Source organism: Culex pipiens, chromosome 1 (assembly GCF_016801865.2).
Source record: "Culex pipiens pallens isolate TS chromosome 1, TS_CPP_V2, whole genome shotgun sequence".
Lineage (NCBI taxonomy): Eukaryota > Metazoa > Arthropoda > Insecta > Diptera > Culicidae > Culex > Culex pipiens.
Window position 1 is genome coordinate 101,427,480 of NC_068937.1, and position 15,604 is coordinate 101,443,083.

At 41.5% G+C, this 15,604-nt stretch overlaps 1 protein-coding gene across 2 annotated transcripts in view; it reads right to left on the reverse strand.

Annotated features, from left to right (window-relative positions):
* Positions 1-3,616: 3,616 nt before the first annotated feature.
* LOC120425433 (band 4.1-like protein 5) overlaps positions 3,617-15,604 on the reverse strand; it is a 58,618-nt gene continuing 46,630 nt past the window's right edge. Inside the window, exons 5-9 of one of the 2 annotated variants that reach the window (XM_039589963.1) lie at positions 11,099-11,826; positions 10,646-11,040; positions 10,476-10,588; positions 9,245-10,159; positions 3,617-5,144 (exon numbers count right to left, since the gene is read on the reverse strand). In XM_039589963.1, the coding sequence (XP_039445897.1) occupies positions 5,013-5,144; positions 9,245-10,159; positions 10,476-10,588; positions 10,646-11,040; positions 11,099-11,826 (2,283 nt within the window). In that variant the 3' untranslated portion in view covers positions 3,617-5,012. The other variant, XM_039589964.2, reaches the window with a different exon arrangement.

Below are 15,604 nucleotides of genomic sequence, written 5' to 3' on the forward strand. Positions count from 1 at the left end.
ACTAAAAAGTTCGTTTTTCGAGTGATTTTATAGCCATTCCTCAGTAAAGTGAGGAAGGCAAAAACTCTGAACCCAATTTATAATTCAATCCAAATGCCGATAGCAATCTCTCAAAACTGCAACGATTCTGAAGGTGGCGCAGAACATGTTTTTGGTTTGGGGCTCAATGTCGAATGGAGGCACGTGCCGATCGTAAGCGGCAATCAGGGATTTTTTTTGCAGATCGAGACAGACAGTGGATAAGAAAATATGAATCAGCACGTGCGGCATTTTTTGCCCAGTTTAAGTTGTCTCGAATGACAGGATGTCAAATTTTTTTCCACTAACATGGCCGTATGTGCCCCTCCGAGATGACGCGAAACTTTAAGTGCATGTGAAGTAAAGTTCTACGTGCTCACAAAACAGTTTTTTAAGGTCGTCACAAACATTTCAAAATAATCATGTTTGTCTATTAATTCAACTAAAAAGTTACATTAAATGAAAATTTGATTTTTATCAGAGAAAAAAATCAAATAAGTATCGGAGGTCGCCATGGCTGTTACGACGTATTGCAAACTAACTAGAGATTTGGTCACTTTCTCGTGTTAGGTATACTTTTTAGTTGGTACACCCCAACGTTTTCTATTTTTTAAGCTTCAAAATGCGCCACCAAAGTAGATCATTATATGGATTCTGCATTGAACGCACTAGCTTCAGTGCACATACATTTAGGCGCAATTTCAATTTTCGAGCTGTTCTCGAGTAGCATATTGATAATCCAGTGGAACAGGATTCAATTCAGTCCGGCACCAGTCTATCGTTGAAATTTGACGATTTTTGCATACCATGAGATGGTCTGGGGAACAATTCTTCTGAAGGGTGCAAGACGATCCGTGGCCTCCGGTCTTGCCTTGGAGCAAATTCATCCCGGCGGCGCCGAAATTGTTAAAATTTGACCATTTTCCGGGTTAATTTCACCGGATCTTTTTCTGTTGGGTTGTTTAGCATGACAAACTGAACCAAAAAAAAATCTACCAAAAGCATGCTAAACAACCCTACAGAAAAAGATCCGGTGAAATTGACCCGGAAAATGGTAAAATTTTCACTTTTCCGAATATCTTTATATAAAATCCGGTTCGTGCAAACTGTTTGTTAACAAATGGAAACCCCGTTAAAGTGATTCTATTTTCAAAATTCATGACAAATATTTTTTTCAAACTTTGAAGCGAAAAAAAAATGTTTCCAATTCCAACTGTCAACTTTTTTTCCCGTCCTTCGAGAGAGACGAAGCGGCCTACTTGTCCATACTCCCGAAATATTATAAAAATTCCGGTTTCAAATTTGTTTTTAAAACGCTTCACAGTAAAAAAAAATCTGTGTAAAATCGCATGCAAAAGCATGCACATCACCTTTGTGAGCAAAAGCATGTAATATTGTATGAGAAAATGTGTTCCCAAAAAACATGTACAAAAGAAAACAAAATACATTTTCCACACCCCAAAAATAACATAAATCTGGTGAAAGTCATATTCAGATTACCAACAATCTCGGCTATCTCGCCGCTGTGAAATTAGTTGGATCAACACCGATGTTGGTGTGAGTTCCCCATCGTATGCTGTATTGACTGTATACGATAGTCAATACAGTACAGTCATCCCTCATATTCGGAACAGTTTACAGATTGGCCTATGTTCAACAAATCATAGAAAATCGATAATTGAACATAATGATTTTCTTTTACCTTCATTTGAAAGCTTTTCTTGCGATCTTTCGATTGATATATAGACCGGCTGTACATTTTTACGTTTTATATCAAGTTTTCAAAGAAAAACATTGACCCTTGAAATCCACAAATTCGGAACACTTTTTTCTGACGATGTAAACAAAACTTTTTTTTTCTCTCCAGGGGTACATATTTTTTACAAAATAATGACTTCACATTCTGAAACCAATAAAACTCATGCTTAGTAATGTTTTTATGAATGGTCTGATAACTTGTTTTGTGAAAATATCAGTTAAATTCAGGTGTTCCACAATTGTGGGAGGCACAATAAAATCCCACAATCATGGAACAGGCAATTTGGAGGCAGTGTTTTGCTGCTCTGGATAAAATAGTGCAAGGAAATGCAGTTTTTGTTTAAAAAGTACTACTTTAACTGGTGAAATAGCAAGAGAATGTCCAAATAAAGGCCCTAAAAATAGCAGGGTCGGCGCAAAAGTTGCATTTTGCATCTTATTGACAAATTACCACAAAAGTGTTCCGAATATGTGGGTGTTCCGAATATGTGGGATGACTAAGGCTACCAACTGTACGGATTTTTTCCTTACCATACGGATTTTCGACCCTTATCGCGGATTTTTAACAGGCCGGAATTTTTGTAGGGAATTTTTCGCATACTACGGATTTGTACGGAATTTTAACAACTTTTTAATCATTGGATTGTTTTTTTTCATTTGGTCAAAGCTTTTGTTAACTAGACATTTTTATTTATATTTTACTGTGAGTTTGATTTGAAAAGGGAGAGTTTTCCGGGATTTCCTCAATTTAAACTTGATTGTCTTTCATATGTTGATAAAACCTTTTAAAAAAATCTCGAATTGTTCTTTTAGAAATTCCTTACTAAATATATTTATCCATTAAAAGATCCAAAGGCCATCAAAAACTTGTGAAAACCTTTGAACATTTGAATTAACATATCTAGAGTTTTTTTAAAAGTTTAAAAGTTTTGTGTTTAACATGTTATAGGACCTTTTCAATATTTTTGGATATATGTTCGTTAAAACACTTAGAACGATATTATTCGTTAAAGCAAACTTGACATTTCGTAAACTTTTAAACTTTTAACAAAAAAATAAGAACATAATGTGTTGATTCAAATCACGGTTTATTGTATGAATACTTTTAAACGTGCAAGTCATAAGCACTCTGATAGCATTTTGTGAAATTTGTTAGCTGTAAAAACGACACAGTTTTAAATTTTTAATTCTCAAATTTAATTTAATTCAATTTATATAAATAATTCCTTGACAGTTTTGTTATACCATGCTGTCATATCGGCATAGTGTACGGATTTTTGCTCAGCAAGAGTTGGTAGCCTTAGGGATGACTGTATAGGACGTACGGGAAACCTACTGGTTCATCGGCATTGACTTGGTAATCTGGATATGATTCTCACCAGATTGTTGTTATTTTTGGGGTATGCAAAATCTATTTTTTGTTTCTTTTGTACATGCTTTTTGTGTACACGTTTTCTCATACAATATTACATGCTTTTGCTCACAAAGGTAATGTGCATGCTTTTGCATGCGAATTTACCATCGGATTTTTTGATGTGTTGGCATGATTCAAAGAACTCATCTGATCAAATATCCACATCAGCAAAACATAGTTGATAGTTTAAAATTTCAACTCATGCCAAAAGTTCATAGGTTTGTGATAAATTGTGAGAGCTACGTGCGATACAAAAAAGGGGATCAACTCTCCCCGCTCTGCCCTACACAAACTCGCGGTGGCTGGTACAACACAGACGTTGTTGACAAAAGCTCACATAATAATAATTCAAAATCTACTGAATTGTGATATGATTTCAAATAATGTTCCAAGGACAGTTTCGGATCATTTATAACTACAGACAAATCAAGTACACTGCTTTTAAACATGGTTTTAATTCATATTTTTTCATCACTTGTTGCAAAAAGTTTTCTAAATATATGTATATAAACTTCTGTAATTGATTTATCCTTCCTCTCTATCATTCGCACATGGAAGTTGCCAACTAGTCTGCAGAACTGCAATCTTGTTTTTTATTCAATTCTTTTTAATGCAATTCAAACAGTTCACCGTTGTGTTTTCCATCAATAGTATCAATGCAATGATAGTTCCTGATCAGTTTCGAAGTACATATAATAAACATAAGGCATTTCATATATAATATATATTGAAAAGTACACAAATCAAGCGTCAATCTGTGTAGCTTGCGTTGTATGTATATGTATATATATAAAACTTTTTTCAAATTTTAAAAATTTTCAATTTTAAAAATACTCTGACTGTAAATAGATACACGTTTACACGTTAAAATTTTGATTCACGTTCTCACTTTGTTAAGGCTTTTAACTTTTCTTGCACTGCACTAAAATCCGCTCCTACAAGCTATAGTGAATAAGTATAGATTTTTTTACTACGGCTAATGTAATTCGTTTTCCGTGGCGTGTTTCCTGTTGTCTAGTTTCATTTTTTGCTTTTCTGCATGATCATAATTTTTAAAATTATTTCACATTTTGCTAAACACACATGATGTTTACAGAGTTGTTTACCGATGTTTCAGCAAACACTCTCAATAAATACTTATCAACTAGGCTACTTCCTCATTCATTCAGTTTTCTTTTGCTTCCTTTCGTTTTCCAGATGATGATGGCACCTGAATCTCTAAGTGCACTTACACAAACTAATGTGTCGGTCTGTCGATGTGGTTTACGTAGGTGTGTGTGGGGTTTAAGTACTTCTCTGAATGGTGCAAGAAAAAACGGTACAAACTAATTCGATGTGGACAGCATCACTCAACTTAGACAATGTTTAAGCAGGGGCGAATCTGACTGATTCTGATAAATCTTACCAAGTATTTCGGTTTAGTTAGAACAGATTAACGCTAATAGAGGCAAACAAAAAAAAGCAGGAATGCGTTGTTTCCGGTAGTTTCTTCGAAGAAAAAGCACCACTTTCGAAGGCGAAATGGATTTCACAGCTAAACTTTAGGATTTCAATGTCAAAGATCTTGAGAATGCGGAAGGCAAACAGTGGTGGAATGTGTTGAGATCGTTTAATACTACTTGGACGCTGCTGCTGCAGCTGATCATCATCATTTCTGCCAAAAGCTGCTCTGGTTTGTTACTGCTACAACAAATAAAGTCGGTTTAAGTACTTGAAACATAAAACAATAGAGGTTTTTGCTACACAATTTTTCGTGTGATTCTGCGGGTAAAATTAAAACACTTTTACAAGCTCAACGAAGAAGAAGAAACGCGTCGAGTTCCTACAGCTGCGTAGTTATAACCGACTTCCGGATGATGGTGGCCTCCTTCGCCGAACCGGTCACGACGTCGGACGAGACGAGCCAGGGCGAGATATGCATCGAGTGGGGCTTAATGTTCTCCTTGAGGGCTTCCTTTTGGGGGTTCAAAACGTTGAGGGGTTGGAAGAAGAAATGTCCCATCAGAATACGAGGTGGTGTTGTTATCGGATACTTTTTGCCAAATTATACAAAGCATGCTTTTTTGTTCCTTGATACTAGGGAAGAAGATGTTGGATACTCTAGAAACAGGCAAAGGCAAACAGGGCAAGCAATTATTCGCTGAACTAGGTATATAGAGAAAGGATCACGGGAAGCAGTTTTGGTGAGCGGGATGCTGTTAGCAATACTTACGAAACGTGTACTTACTTTCGAGTGGTAGAAGAGATTAGTCACAGAGTGGATTTCTAGAGCTAAAGGTTTGATCAAGTTAAACTGAGTGAGCAGTTTTGTGTAAAGGGACTATAACTTTTCTACATTTTTAGTTTGAAAGTTACGGAGTTAATTAATAGATTTTACATTAATTTTTTTCAACGATAAAAATATTACAAAATATTAAGAGTTGTGGCGGTATAACCACGGCAAACAGTGAACAGGCCATTTGTGGCAATACAATGTCCCATCCCAGAGGGTCCCGCAACACCAAAACTTCCTAGCATGGTGCTCCCAACGAATAATTGCCCAAAAGGGTTCCCAGATCTTAAATCAAAACTTTATTCAGTGTTGGAATTCTCGCGCTCAAGCGAGAAAGAAAAACCTCTCTCGAATGTTTTCGCCACGAGTCCCGAGCTGCCGAGAGCCCTGTGCTCTCCAACGCTCGTGAACGGCCCAGCTCGCGAGCCAGAATTGCCCCCGAGCGGAAAGTAAAATGAATTGGAAACGAAAAAAAAAATTAACAAAACGATTGAATTACACATCTTTACCATCCCGTCGATCGCATTCATAAACCTGATAAACAAATTGCTAGCTTTGAACGATCGGCTAGCACGACACGCTCACGACGAGTGCAAGAGCGCGAGGGAAAAGGCGAACGCGAGCGAGTGAGCAAAGCTTTCCTTCTTCTCGCTCGAACTCCAACTCTGATTATTATTATTCAGTTGCATACAGCTTTAAACATTTAAACATAATCCCAAATTCAATCTTGAAAGGTCTTTGCGAGTAAAGTATAAGAAAGGTTAAAAAAACTGTGAAATATTGTTTAATATGACGGATCAGAAAACCTTCTATTTTTCAGTTCCCTTAAGGTACTTGATCATTCATTCAATTCAATTCAATTCAAAGAAACATCGTGGATTTTTTTTAAATAATAAAATTAGTTTTAATGAACTAAGGGGAACCCATTTTCGACACACTCAGCTTTTCGACCTATTGTCGTCACTTTTGCTGCTTGCCGCTTACAACATTTTCTGATACTACAAAAATAGAGAGTTGCTTGCTCACTTTTATTTGAGCTATTTATTACATTGAAATTGACAATAGAAATGGGCCGAGAATACGTCCCACTGAATTATCTGTCTACTACAAAGTTAAGTTAACGTAACTTAAGTTGTCATAACTTGAGATAGGGTTTCTTTTAAGTGGTGATAACTCGAGACAGGGTTGCCAGAGCATCGATCTATTGGACTAATATGAAAAAGTATTTCGATTTCGGTCTGATGACGGATCCGGACATAGTTTACACACAAGTGTCTGGCATCAACAAAATACATAATTATAACTTAAGTTGCCATAACTTGAGACTGGGTTGCCAGATCTTCAATCTTTGTTGGTTATCCAACCAAACATGTTTATTATGTTTGAGATTTTAGTTGATTTCTGGCCACTTTTCTTACATGTTAGGGACCATCCATAAACCACGTGGACACTTTAGGGGGGGGTGGGGGGTATGGCGATTGTCCACGCTCCATACAAAAAAGATTTTTTTTGTATGGACAATTGTCCACGAGGGGGGGGGGGGGGGTTGAGATTACCAAAAAAAGTGTCCACGTGGTTTGTGGATGGTCCCTTAATGAAAATTGTGATTTGAAATACATTTAACATGATTACAGTCATTAGTTTCAAAATCGTCGCTGTCGTACTAACTTGTCGTACGTGCATTTTGGACCAAATTGAGTTAAGAACGCCATTTTGTGCAGCTAACAATGCCTCACCTTTTGACCTTCACAGATCCCGGAAATTAGATTTCAATCCTGACATATTTAATAAAAACCGAAAAAAAACTCCGTGCATTTTTGTCACTTTTCATATGAAAGAAGTTTCAATCTTGTCGTGCTATCTTGACACAGCCTGAAAATTGATGTAAGTGCGACAATTGGCCAAAGGGATTTCAGGTCAGAACGCGTTTGACACAGGTACGAGCTCGACTACCGTAAACATTTGTAATTATAACTCGGGACTCCAGCAACCAAATTCAACCAAACTTCAGGACGATGCACAGAATGATCAACCACACAAAACGTGTTTGTTATTGTTTACATTGCGTGCTCTCGTTTTTGTTTATTCAAGGTCAAACATTAAAACACGTTTTTCTAGGAACGTCAAAAAGCGACGTACGACAAGTTAGCACGACGGCGTCGAAATGTTGTTTTTTTAAGAAAATAAATTTGGCGGAACTGTACATCGGAATTTTACCAAAAGTCCAAAACTGGCAAAATAGCAACGGAGGAAAATGCATTTCAATTTTTTTTCAGTTGATTCGACATCTATAAAGACATCCTTAAATAATGATGTGTTTTGAAAGGTATTGTCCGTTTCTTTCAAAGGTACTGTACCTGTACCCTGTACTGTAACACGCCACGCGGAATTTCAGAATGTGCCGTAGACATTGTTTTCTGCTCTTTTAGTGCAATAAAAAATCTGGCAACAGCGCCAAGCGATTCGAAGACGAAGATCAACAAAAACGAAACGCGCAGTGTTGGCTGATGCACGAAGTGATTTGTTTACGTTTTTTTGGTACCCTCCGCAAACGTCAAACCATACAAAATTACTGAGAGATCCGGAAAGATCCGACAGCAATTTATATTGATTAGACGTTTACTGAGGGTGCCGAAAAGTTTGGTTACGTTCAGCTTGCAAAAGACAATTGGATTTGACAGCGCGCATTTGCCGAAAGTGCGGCGCGTCGTTCCGAGGCTGGTTTGCCGCGTGTCTTTTTGGAGAATACGCGCAATACATAGGAGGAACCTTCTTATTTTGCTCTATTTTTAGGTGGCCTCGGAATATGGCCGACAGGTTTTCTGTCTTTCTAGTCGCGTAGCGTCATATGAAGAGTTTGATGCTCGATTAAAGCTCCAAAAATACTATTTAGGCTATAAACTTACCAGCAACAGCACCTCCTCAAGTAAGCACGCAAATTTATGCCATTTACTGGCCAAAAAGATCAAATTTAATGCATTTAATGCAGCAGCGCCTGTTGGAGTGAGCCAGTTATGCCAGGAAATTTTCTCTATGAATGCTACTTTTCGTGAGTGTTCGCTTAAAATTTCATCAATTTTGGCAGCACTAAGCAGACCCAAAAGAGCGCTGGAAGAAAAAAAGAACTAAGCTTAAAACAGGAAAATGGGCGTGGCCCAATGCACTCGACTGATTAGAATGCATTTGGGACATATTTTTTTTAAATGCTTGTAAAAGGAATAGCATATATTTTAATAAAAGAGAAAATAAACAGAAATGTTCACAAAAAGTTGCTCTACTCGTTGGTGTACTTGGTTTTAGTAAATTTCAAGGAACACTCAAGATTATCCAGCATCATTCAAACACGACCGCTTATTAGGCTTAAAATGGGTATATTTCCCCTACCAGTTTCACTAGCAGAGGTACATATAAGAGAGTGCTACTCTTGCTCTTCAACAAGATTGCATTCTGCCTCTGCGATACCAACAAGTTATTTTTTTTCAGAAGAGAAAATTTGTTTTGACTATTCACCGATTTCTTAGAACTGTTTCAAAACCTAAACTTGTACAATCGTTCAAGAAAATTAGTTTATTCTGTAATATTTATGTTAGTTAGTAGACTAGATTAACAATTAGAAGTGCAGCTCAAAACATAATGATATATCGAACAATAATGACAGATTCCCAAAATGAAATATGTACCATGCAGACGATGATATCCCCTTATCATAACCTCATCCCAACATGCAACGATCTTCCGATTGCGTAAGATCGAAAACTCTCAAAACCAACTCTTTCACCTACCTTGGCAATCGTCGCCTGAACTGCCTTCTTTTCGTCCAACATCGCACTTCCATTACTGAGCGTCGTCGTGTTCACCGCCAATCCCGGAGGAGCAGCATCCGTCGAATCGCTTACCATCACCGTCGTCGCAGTCACCGGTTCCACCGGCACCGCCAGCTCCACCGACCGTCGCTTACCAGCAAAGCTGGGCGTTCTCCGCAGGTCCTTCAGCTCTACTGCCGCGGAAGTGCCGTTGTTTTTGCTAGTTCCGTTCACGCTGGGGGACGTTCCCCGGCTGGTGATTACGGCCGGGGATTTGCTGCGCGCCCTGCTGCCGACGTCCTTGAACGGGTTGCTACTCTTGAACTCGAGCTGATGCTGGGGAGGCGAACTGGGCACGGATTCGGACGGTTCCGAGTTGCCGGAACTGCTCGAGGAGATGTTGTGGAAGGGATTGGTGGAGGTTTTGCTGGGGGTGGTCACTGCGATTACGGAGGTTGGGGAGGACGGACCAGAGGACATGCTTAGGAAGGGGTTGAGGTTGACGAGTTTTTCAACGGTTAGGGCCGCGTCCAGAATGCTGGCGGAAGGAACGCTGATTTTCTCCACGATGCCGCCCTTTTGTTCGGAAAAGTGCGTCACGGTTACGCTGTCCGGCGGGGAAGATCCGTTGTTTAGCAGGAAGGTGCTTTGATCGGGGAGACTGTTGTGGACCGCGGTCGTGCTGGTGTTGGAAACGAGAGAGGGAGGTGGCGTGACCGGTGGCGGTGGCAGTGGTGACGACGGGAGGAAGCTTTTGAACGGAAGGGCGGTCGGTGTGGTCACCGGTGTTATGACCGCCGGACTTGCGGTGCCTATCATCGTGGTTACGGTGGTGTGACCGCTGACCGTCGGAGTCGTGGTTCCCGTTAGATTCAGGGTTAGCTTGTCACCGCCCTTTTTTTTGTTGTTGTGGTGATTATATTGTTTTTTTTTTTTTATATGGTACAATTGGCAAACAAAGAATCAAACCAAACAACACACACACAGTATAAAATTTGATGAAATTAGAAATAAAAAAATAAGAATACATAAAGCTTGCATGAGTTCGGTGGATGAAAACAAACGAGCGGATGCAGCAAGTTGCAACACTCTAGCAGTAGTTGATGATCTGTTGTTGAGCACTCTATTAACAGGTGATGAGTTCAAAATTTGGTTGTGCAGGCAACGTTCAAACAGATAGTATGACCGTGAAGAATTTAAGCGTACTTACCACCGACACAAACGTGGCCGCGTTCATCGAGTCCGGTCCATCGTGCAGCGGTTGACTTGGTACGTACAGCTGATGGTTGGTCAGTTTCGGGTGAAGTTCTTCTTCGACGCGTGCTAAAATCAGACCCGTTGTTAATCGTACCTCCTTTTCCGCAGAACTCACACACAAACCTTTCAAAATATTGCACTTGATCTGGCCGGGCGGCAGCGGCGTTATCGCTGCGTTCGACAGTTTGATCTGATTGTTTGGCTTCTCCGGGGTGGCCGAAACGGCCAGCTTCTTCAACGTATCGTTGTTCGTCTCCAGCTCCGAAGTCTTGTTGATGGTGATCTTAAAGCTACTGGCGTCGTTCAGTTCCACGCCGTGCAGCGACGGCGACGGATCCTTGGCGATCGACTTCATCAACGTGTCAATTTGGCTGTCCCGATCGGACGAGTTCGTCCGGATGCTGAACCCGGAACTGATGGAAGCCTTGCCGAACGAACCCCCGTGATGGTGACTGCCACCGGGCGCCCGCAGAAACGGTACATCGTGGTCAATCAGCTTGCCCACGTGTTCATCGGGTCTAGAATCAAATAAAATCATGTTCAAAAAGTCCAGAACACCTACCAAATTAAACTAACTTGTACGCAACGCCGGCCTTCCCGAACGATCCCAACTTGCCCCCGTACGCAATGTCCTCACTGCTCGAGATCGACTTGTTCGAGCTGAGCGACGGCAGGTTCCCATTCACCACGTGCAGCCCAATGTCCGACGCACTGCTCGCAGACGCAGAGATGTGGTTGTGGATCACCGTGTTCGCGGATGGAGTTGACGTTCCCGACGTGGAGTGCTGAGCATCGTCAGCGGTACACGCAGGCTGTTGCGATGGCTGTTGCTGCTGCTGGTCGGGATTGACCTGCTTTTGGCGGTCTCGCAGCACGTGCGACTGACGTCGGGCGAAACGCTGCGAGGGCCTCCGCTCGAACTGGACCGTCCGCCGGGCTCGGTTCTGCTGCGTTGTCTGGAACTCTGTCTTGCCAGAGTATCGGAAGCGGGAGCCCATCCGAAAAAAGTTCTGCCGCGCCGACGGGCCCTTGACGGGAGCGCGCAGTCGAAAGAAGGCGTGATGCTCGACGGCGCACTTCCACAGGTGCTTGCAGGCCTTCTCGTTGTGCAACCGAAAGACGAACGTGTGCTCCTGCTCGCGGCCGTGGTCGTCGTCTTCGACCACCACCAGGGTGAGCTTCTTCTTTTTGAAATCCAGCTTGCCGATCTTGGGCCAGAAGAAGAGGCCAATCTTCTGGATGCCCTCGAACACCAGGATGCCGGTGGGCGTCAGGCCCAGATGGTACTCGCAGCCGTCCTTGCCCTGGTATGGAAACAACATTCTTTCAGCATTAATTATAATAGTAGGTATTTCCATCCTAGTAATAAAAACTATCGAAAGCACCAGTTATTGTAAAGTTTATAAAATACAGTACTTATTCAATAACTTGGCTAAGAACATAGCAGAGCTACCGTATGCTTGGATTTGGATTTGGATACATAATAAATAATGAGTTATAACAAATCGACCTCACTGAACCACTTTGCGGTCTAGATAAGAGGTCAAAGACGTTTATTTTTATAAGTAGTTAAAAAAATACTTATCGAAAAAATTTAAAACAATAGCAAAAATAGCCTAAAAAACAAAACAGGTTATTTAAAACAACATTTCATGATATACATCTTTAAAATTAAAAACATGTCTAATTTTGTGTAATTTTTTTTTGTGCCTTAAAATTTGTGCATTCTTGCATTCGAACTTGAAACGGTCTTTACTGAGTGTTTACATTGAATGTGAGCGGCTATTATCATATATATCATAATTTCTAAATTTTCATACAAAGTTTCACCCGCTTGAGACAAGCTAATTTTCAACCAAATGAGCTGATATTTGGCGTGAGCGTCCCTGTGGGCATGCCCCACAAAGACAATCACTTATCAGTGGGGTTCTTCAAATACCAATCAAACAAGAAACGAAATTTTTCCGGAAGTTATTTCCAGCAACAAAAAACCTGTACATTCAACTCAAGTACCAATATCTTATAACAGTGTTGCTAAAAAATCAAACTTTATGTTTTACTGGAATAATTCCTCAAATACTTACAAATACAAATACTTTTTGCATTAATGTGACTACCGGAAAATTTTCAATATTTTTATTAATTTAGTTAGGTAATGTTAGAAGTTTTAATATTTTTCACATTGTTTCTAGATTTGCAATACAATAACTACCACTCAATCTTTGAAAATTAGAAAAAAAAACATTTCGTAAAGTGTATAGGATAAAAGTTTACTTTCCATTTTTACAAGGTCAAAGGTCAAAATGTAAGTCGTGATTTAAAAAATCTGGATTTATTCTTTTTCAAAAAGTTGAGAAAATTTCACTTTTTAACATTGAAATCCTGATCAATGGTTTCCAAGATATTATCGATTGATAACTTAACGTCAATTGGGTAGTACTTAGAAAAACTCTAGAGTTTTTATATTTATTTTTAAGATAGGTCGACAAAACAAGATTATATATTTTTTTGCTTTTTTAGTATTTTTTTTAACCGCCTTGGGTCAGAGGTTTTCAAAACAACCAAAATGAAAAAAAAAAACCTTTTAAAAAAAAATCAGAACTTGTTTTTGGTAGTTTTCTCTCTATGCAAGGTATCTAAAACATATCATACATAACAAATGAAAGAAATCGAGGGGGTACATACAGTTAGTCAAAATCAAGTTTTTTTGTTAAAAAGTTATTTAAAAAAAAACAAATGGGTAATTTTTTTTAGAGTGTAACTTTTTTAATAGTCCTTATCATAACCTACAACTTTGCCGATCAGAAAATTTCTTCTTGAAAATGTTTTGATAGCACTTTTCCAAAGGACAGCCCCATACCGTCAGTGAGGGTGACATTGGGTCTGGGGTGAGATTGGGTCAAGGTATTTTTTTACGGGTTTTACCATTTCGCAGATTCTTGTCAATAAAACTAAATTCTGTTAAAAGGGTTGTGTAGGGGACATCTTAAGCTGACTTAGCTGAAGAAATCTCGTTCACAAATCTTGTCATTTTGGCAGCTGGCTAAAGTTGAGGTATGTTTTTGGCCAAAAATGACCTCTCGAAAAGTACCCAAATGTTTGAAAATCTCTAACTTCAAACATTGTAGCATGTCAATACGATTCCCTCGAACAAGAAACACCCATTGACGAAACCTTTTAAATGTTCTCTTGGGGCAGAGGTGGAAATAACACGTCTAGCGTGGGTAACGGTTTAGAACAGAATGAATATTTATTGAGCTGCCAGGTAACAAACTAACAATTACAAATCCATAGGTTGCTTGATCATCTCCAACACTCCTCCTCAACCTAGGGATGCTGCAGACCAAGTTGATCTCGGCAGATCTCCATCTTCGTACGGCACAGCGGTTTGGTTAGACCATCCGCTGTTTGCTCCTCGCTCCGAACGTAGTCCACGACAACCTCGCCTTTCTCCAGTGCGTCCCGGATGAAATGGTGTCGTATGTCGATGTGCTTCGTCCTCGGATGATAGCCACCGTTCCGTGCGACCGCGATCGCACTTTGGTTGTCGCAGTGGATCGTAATCGCTTCCTCCGACTCGATACGTCCCCGCAACCGGCGCCACCAGAGCGCCTCCTGCACCGCAGCCGACAACGCCATGTATTCGGCCTCGCAGGTCGAGAGTGCAACGGTTTGTTGCCTCTTACAGCTCCAGGACACGGCTCCACCTTGGGCTGTGAACACGTACCCCGTGATCGACTTCCGGTCCTCCAGATCAGCAGCCCAGTCGGCGTCTGAAAAACCTTCGATCTTCGAAGCTCCTCCTTTCTTGTAGGTCAGACGAAACTTCGAGGTCCCGCGCAGGTAGCGGAACAAATGCTTCACACCACACCAGTGCTTCTCACCTGGGTTTGAGTTGAAGCGGCTGAGGATATTGACCGCGTAGCAGATGTCCGGTCTGGTGCTCTGGGCTAAGTACATCAAGCACCCAACGGCTTCTTGGTACGGCACAGACTTCATCCTCTCCTTCTCTTGGTCAGTCGACGGGCACTCGTTGCGCGTCAACTTTTCGCTCACGTTCATGGGCGTACTGACGGGCTTGCAGTCCGTCATCTGGAACCGACTCAGGATCGCTTCCACGTACTTCTCCTGGTCCAGGGCAATCTCGTCCTTGCTCCGGCTCACCCGGATCCCCAGAACGTACTTCGCAGGTCCGATGTCCTTCATCTTGAACTCGCGGCTGAGTTGGGCCTTGATCTCCGTCTTCCAGCGGTCACAGTTCGAGAAGATCAGGACATCATCGACGTACACAGCGACGAACAGCATCTTGTCGCCGCGCACCTTGGTGTACACACACGGGTCGTAATCGGTGCATACCAGGTCGAATTTCCTCAGGGCAGCATCCAGCTTCTTGTTCCAGACACGACTGGATTGCTTGAGCCCGTACAGCGCCTTCTTGAGTCGGCAGACCTTGGACCGCTTCTTGCCGCCCACGAAGCAAGGGGGTTGCTCCATGTAAATCTCCTCCGACAGTTCTCCTTGCAGGAAGGCCGTAATTGCGTCCATCTGGTCGACCTTCATGTCCAGACGGGCAGCCAGCGCGAAGAGATATCGCAGCGAACTATAGCGAACGACCGGGGCGTAGGTCTCTTCGTAATCTACCCCCTTTCGCTGTGAGTATCCTTTAATGACCAGCCTCGCTTTGTACCGGTCGATGTCCCCGTTCACGTCCAGCTTGGTTTTGTACACCCACTTGCACTTGATCGCCGAACGTCCTTCTGGTAGATCGCACAGCTCCCACGTTCCGTTCGAGATGAGGGCTTCGTACTCATCCATCATGGCCTGTTTCCAGTGTTCAGCGTCGTCCCGAGCCAGGGCTTGTTGGTGCGTGAACGGATCATCCAGAAGCGGCTGTGAAGTGTCGATACCAGTATCGGGTGATACATCAGGGTTGTCAGAATACTTGCCTTGGGGCGGGCGCCCCCTATCGCAAAGCATCAATCGTTGTTGACCGTCATCGGCAACTGATCTTCGATAAGAGCACGACGGGGGCGCAGCGGTAGGATCCTCGGGCCTCACGGCTGCGTTGGTCATCGTCGTCGT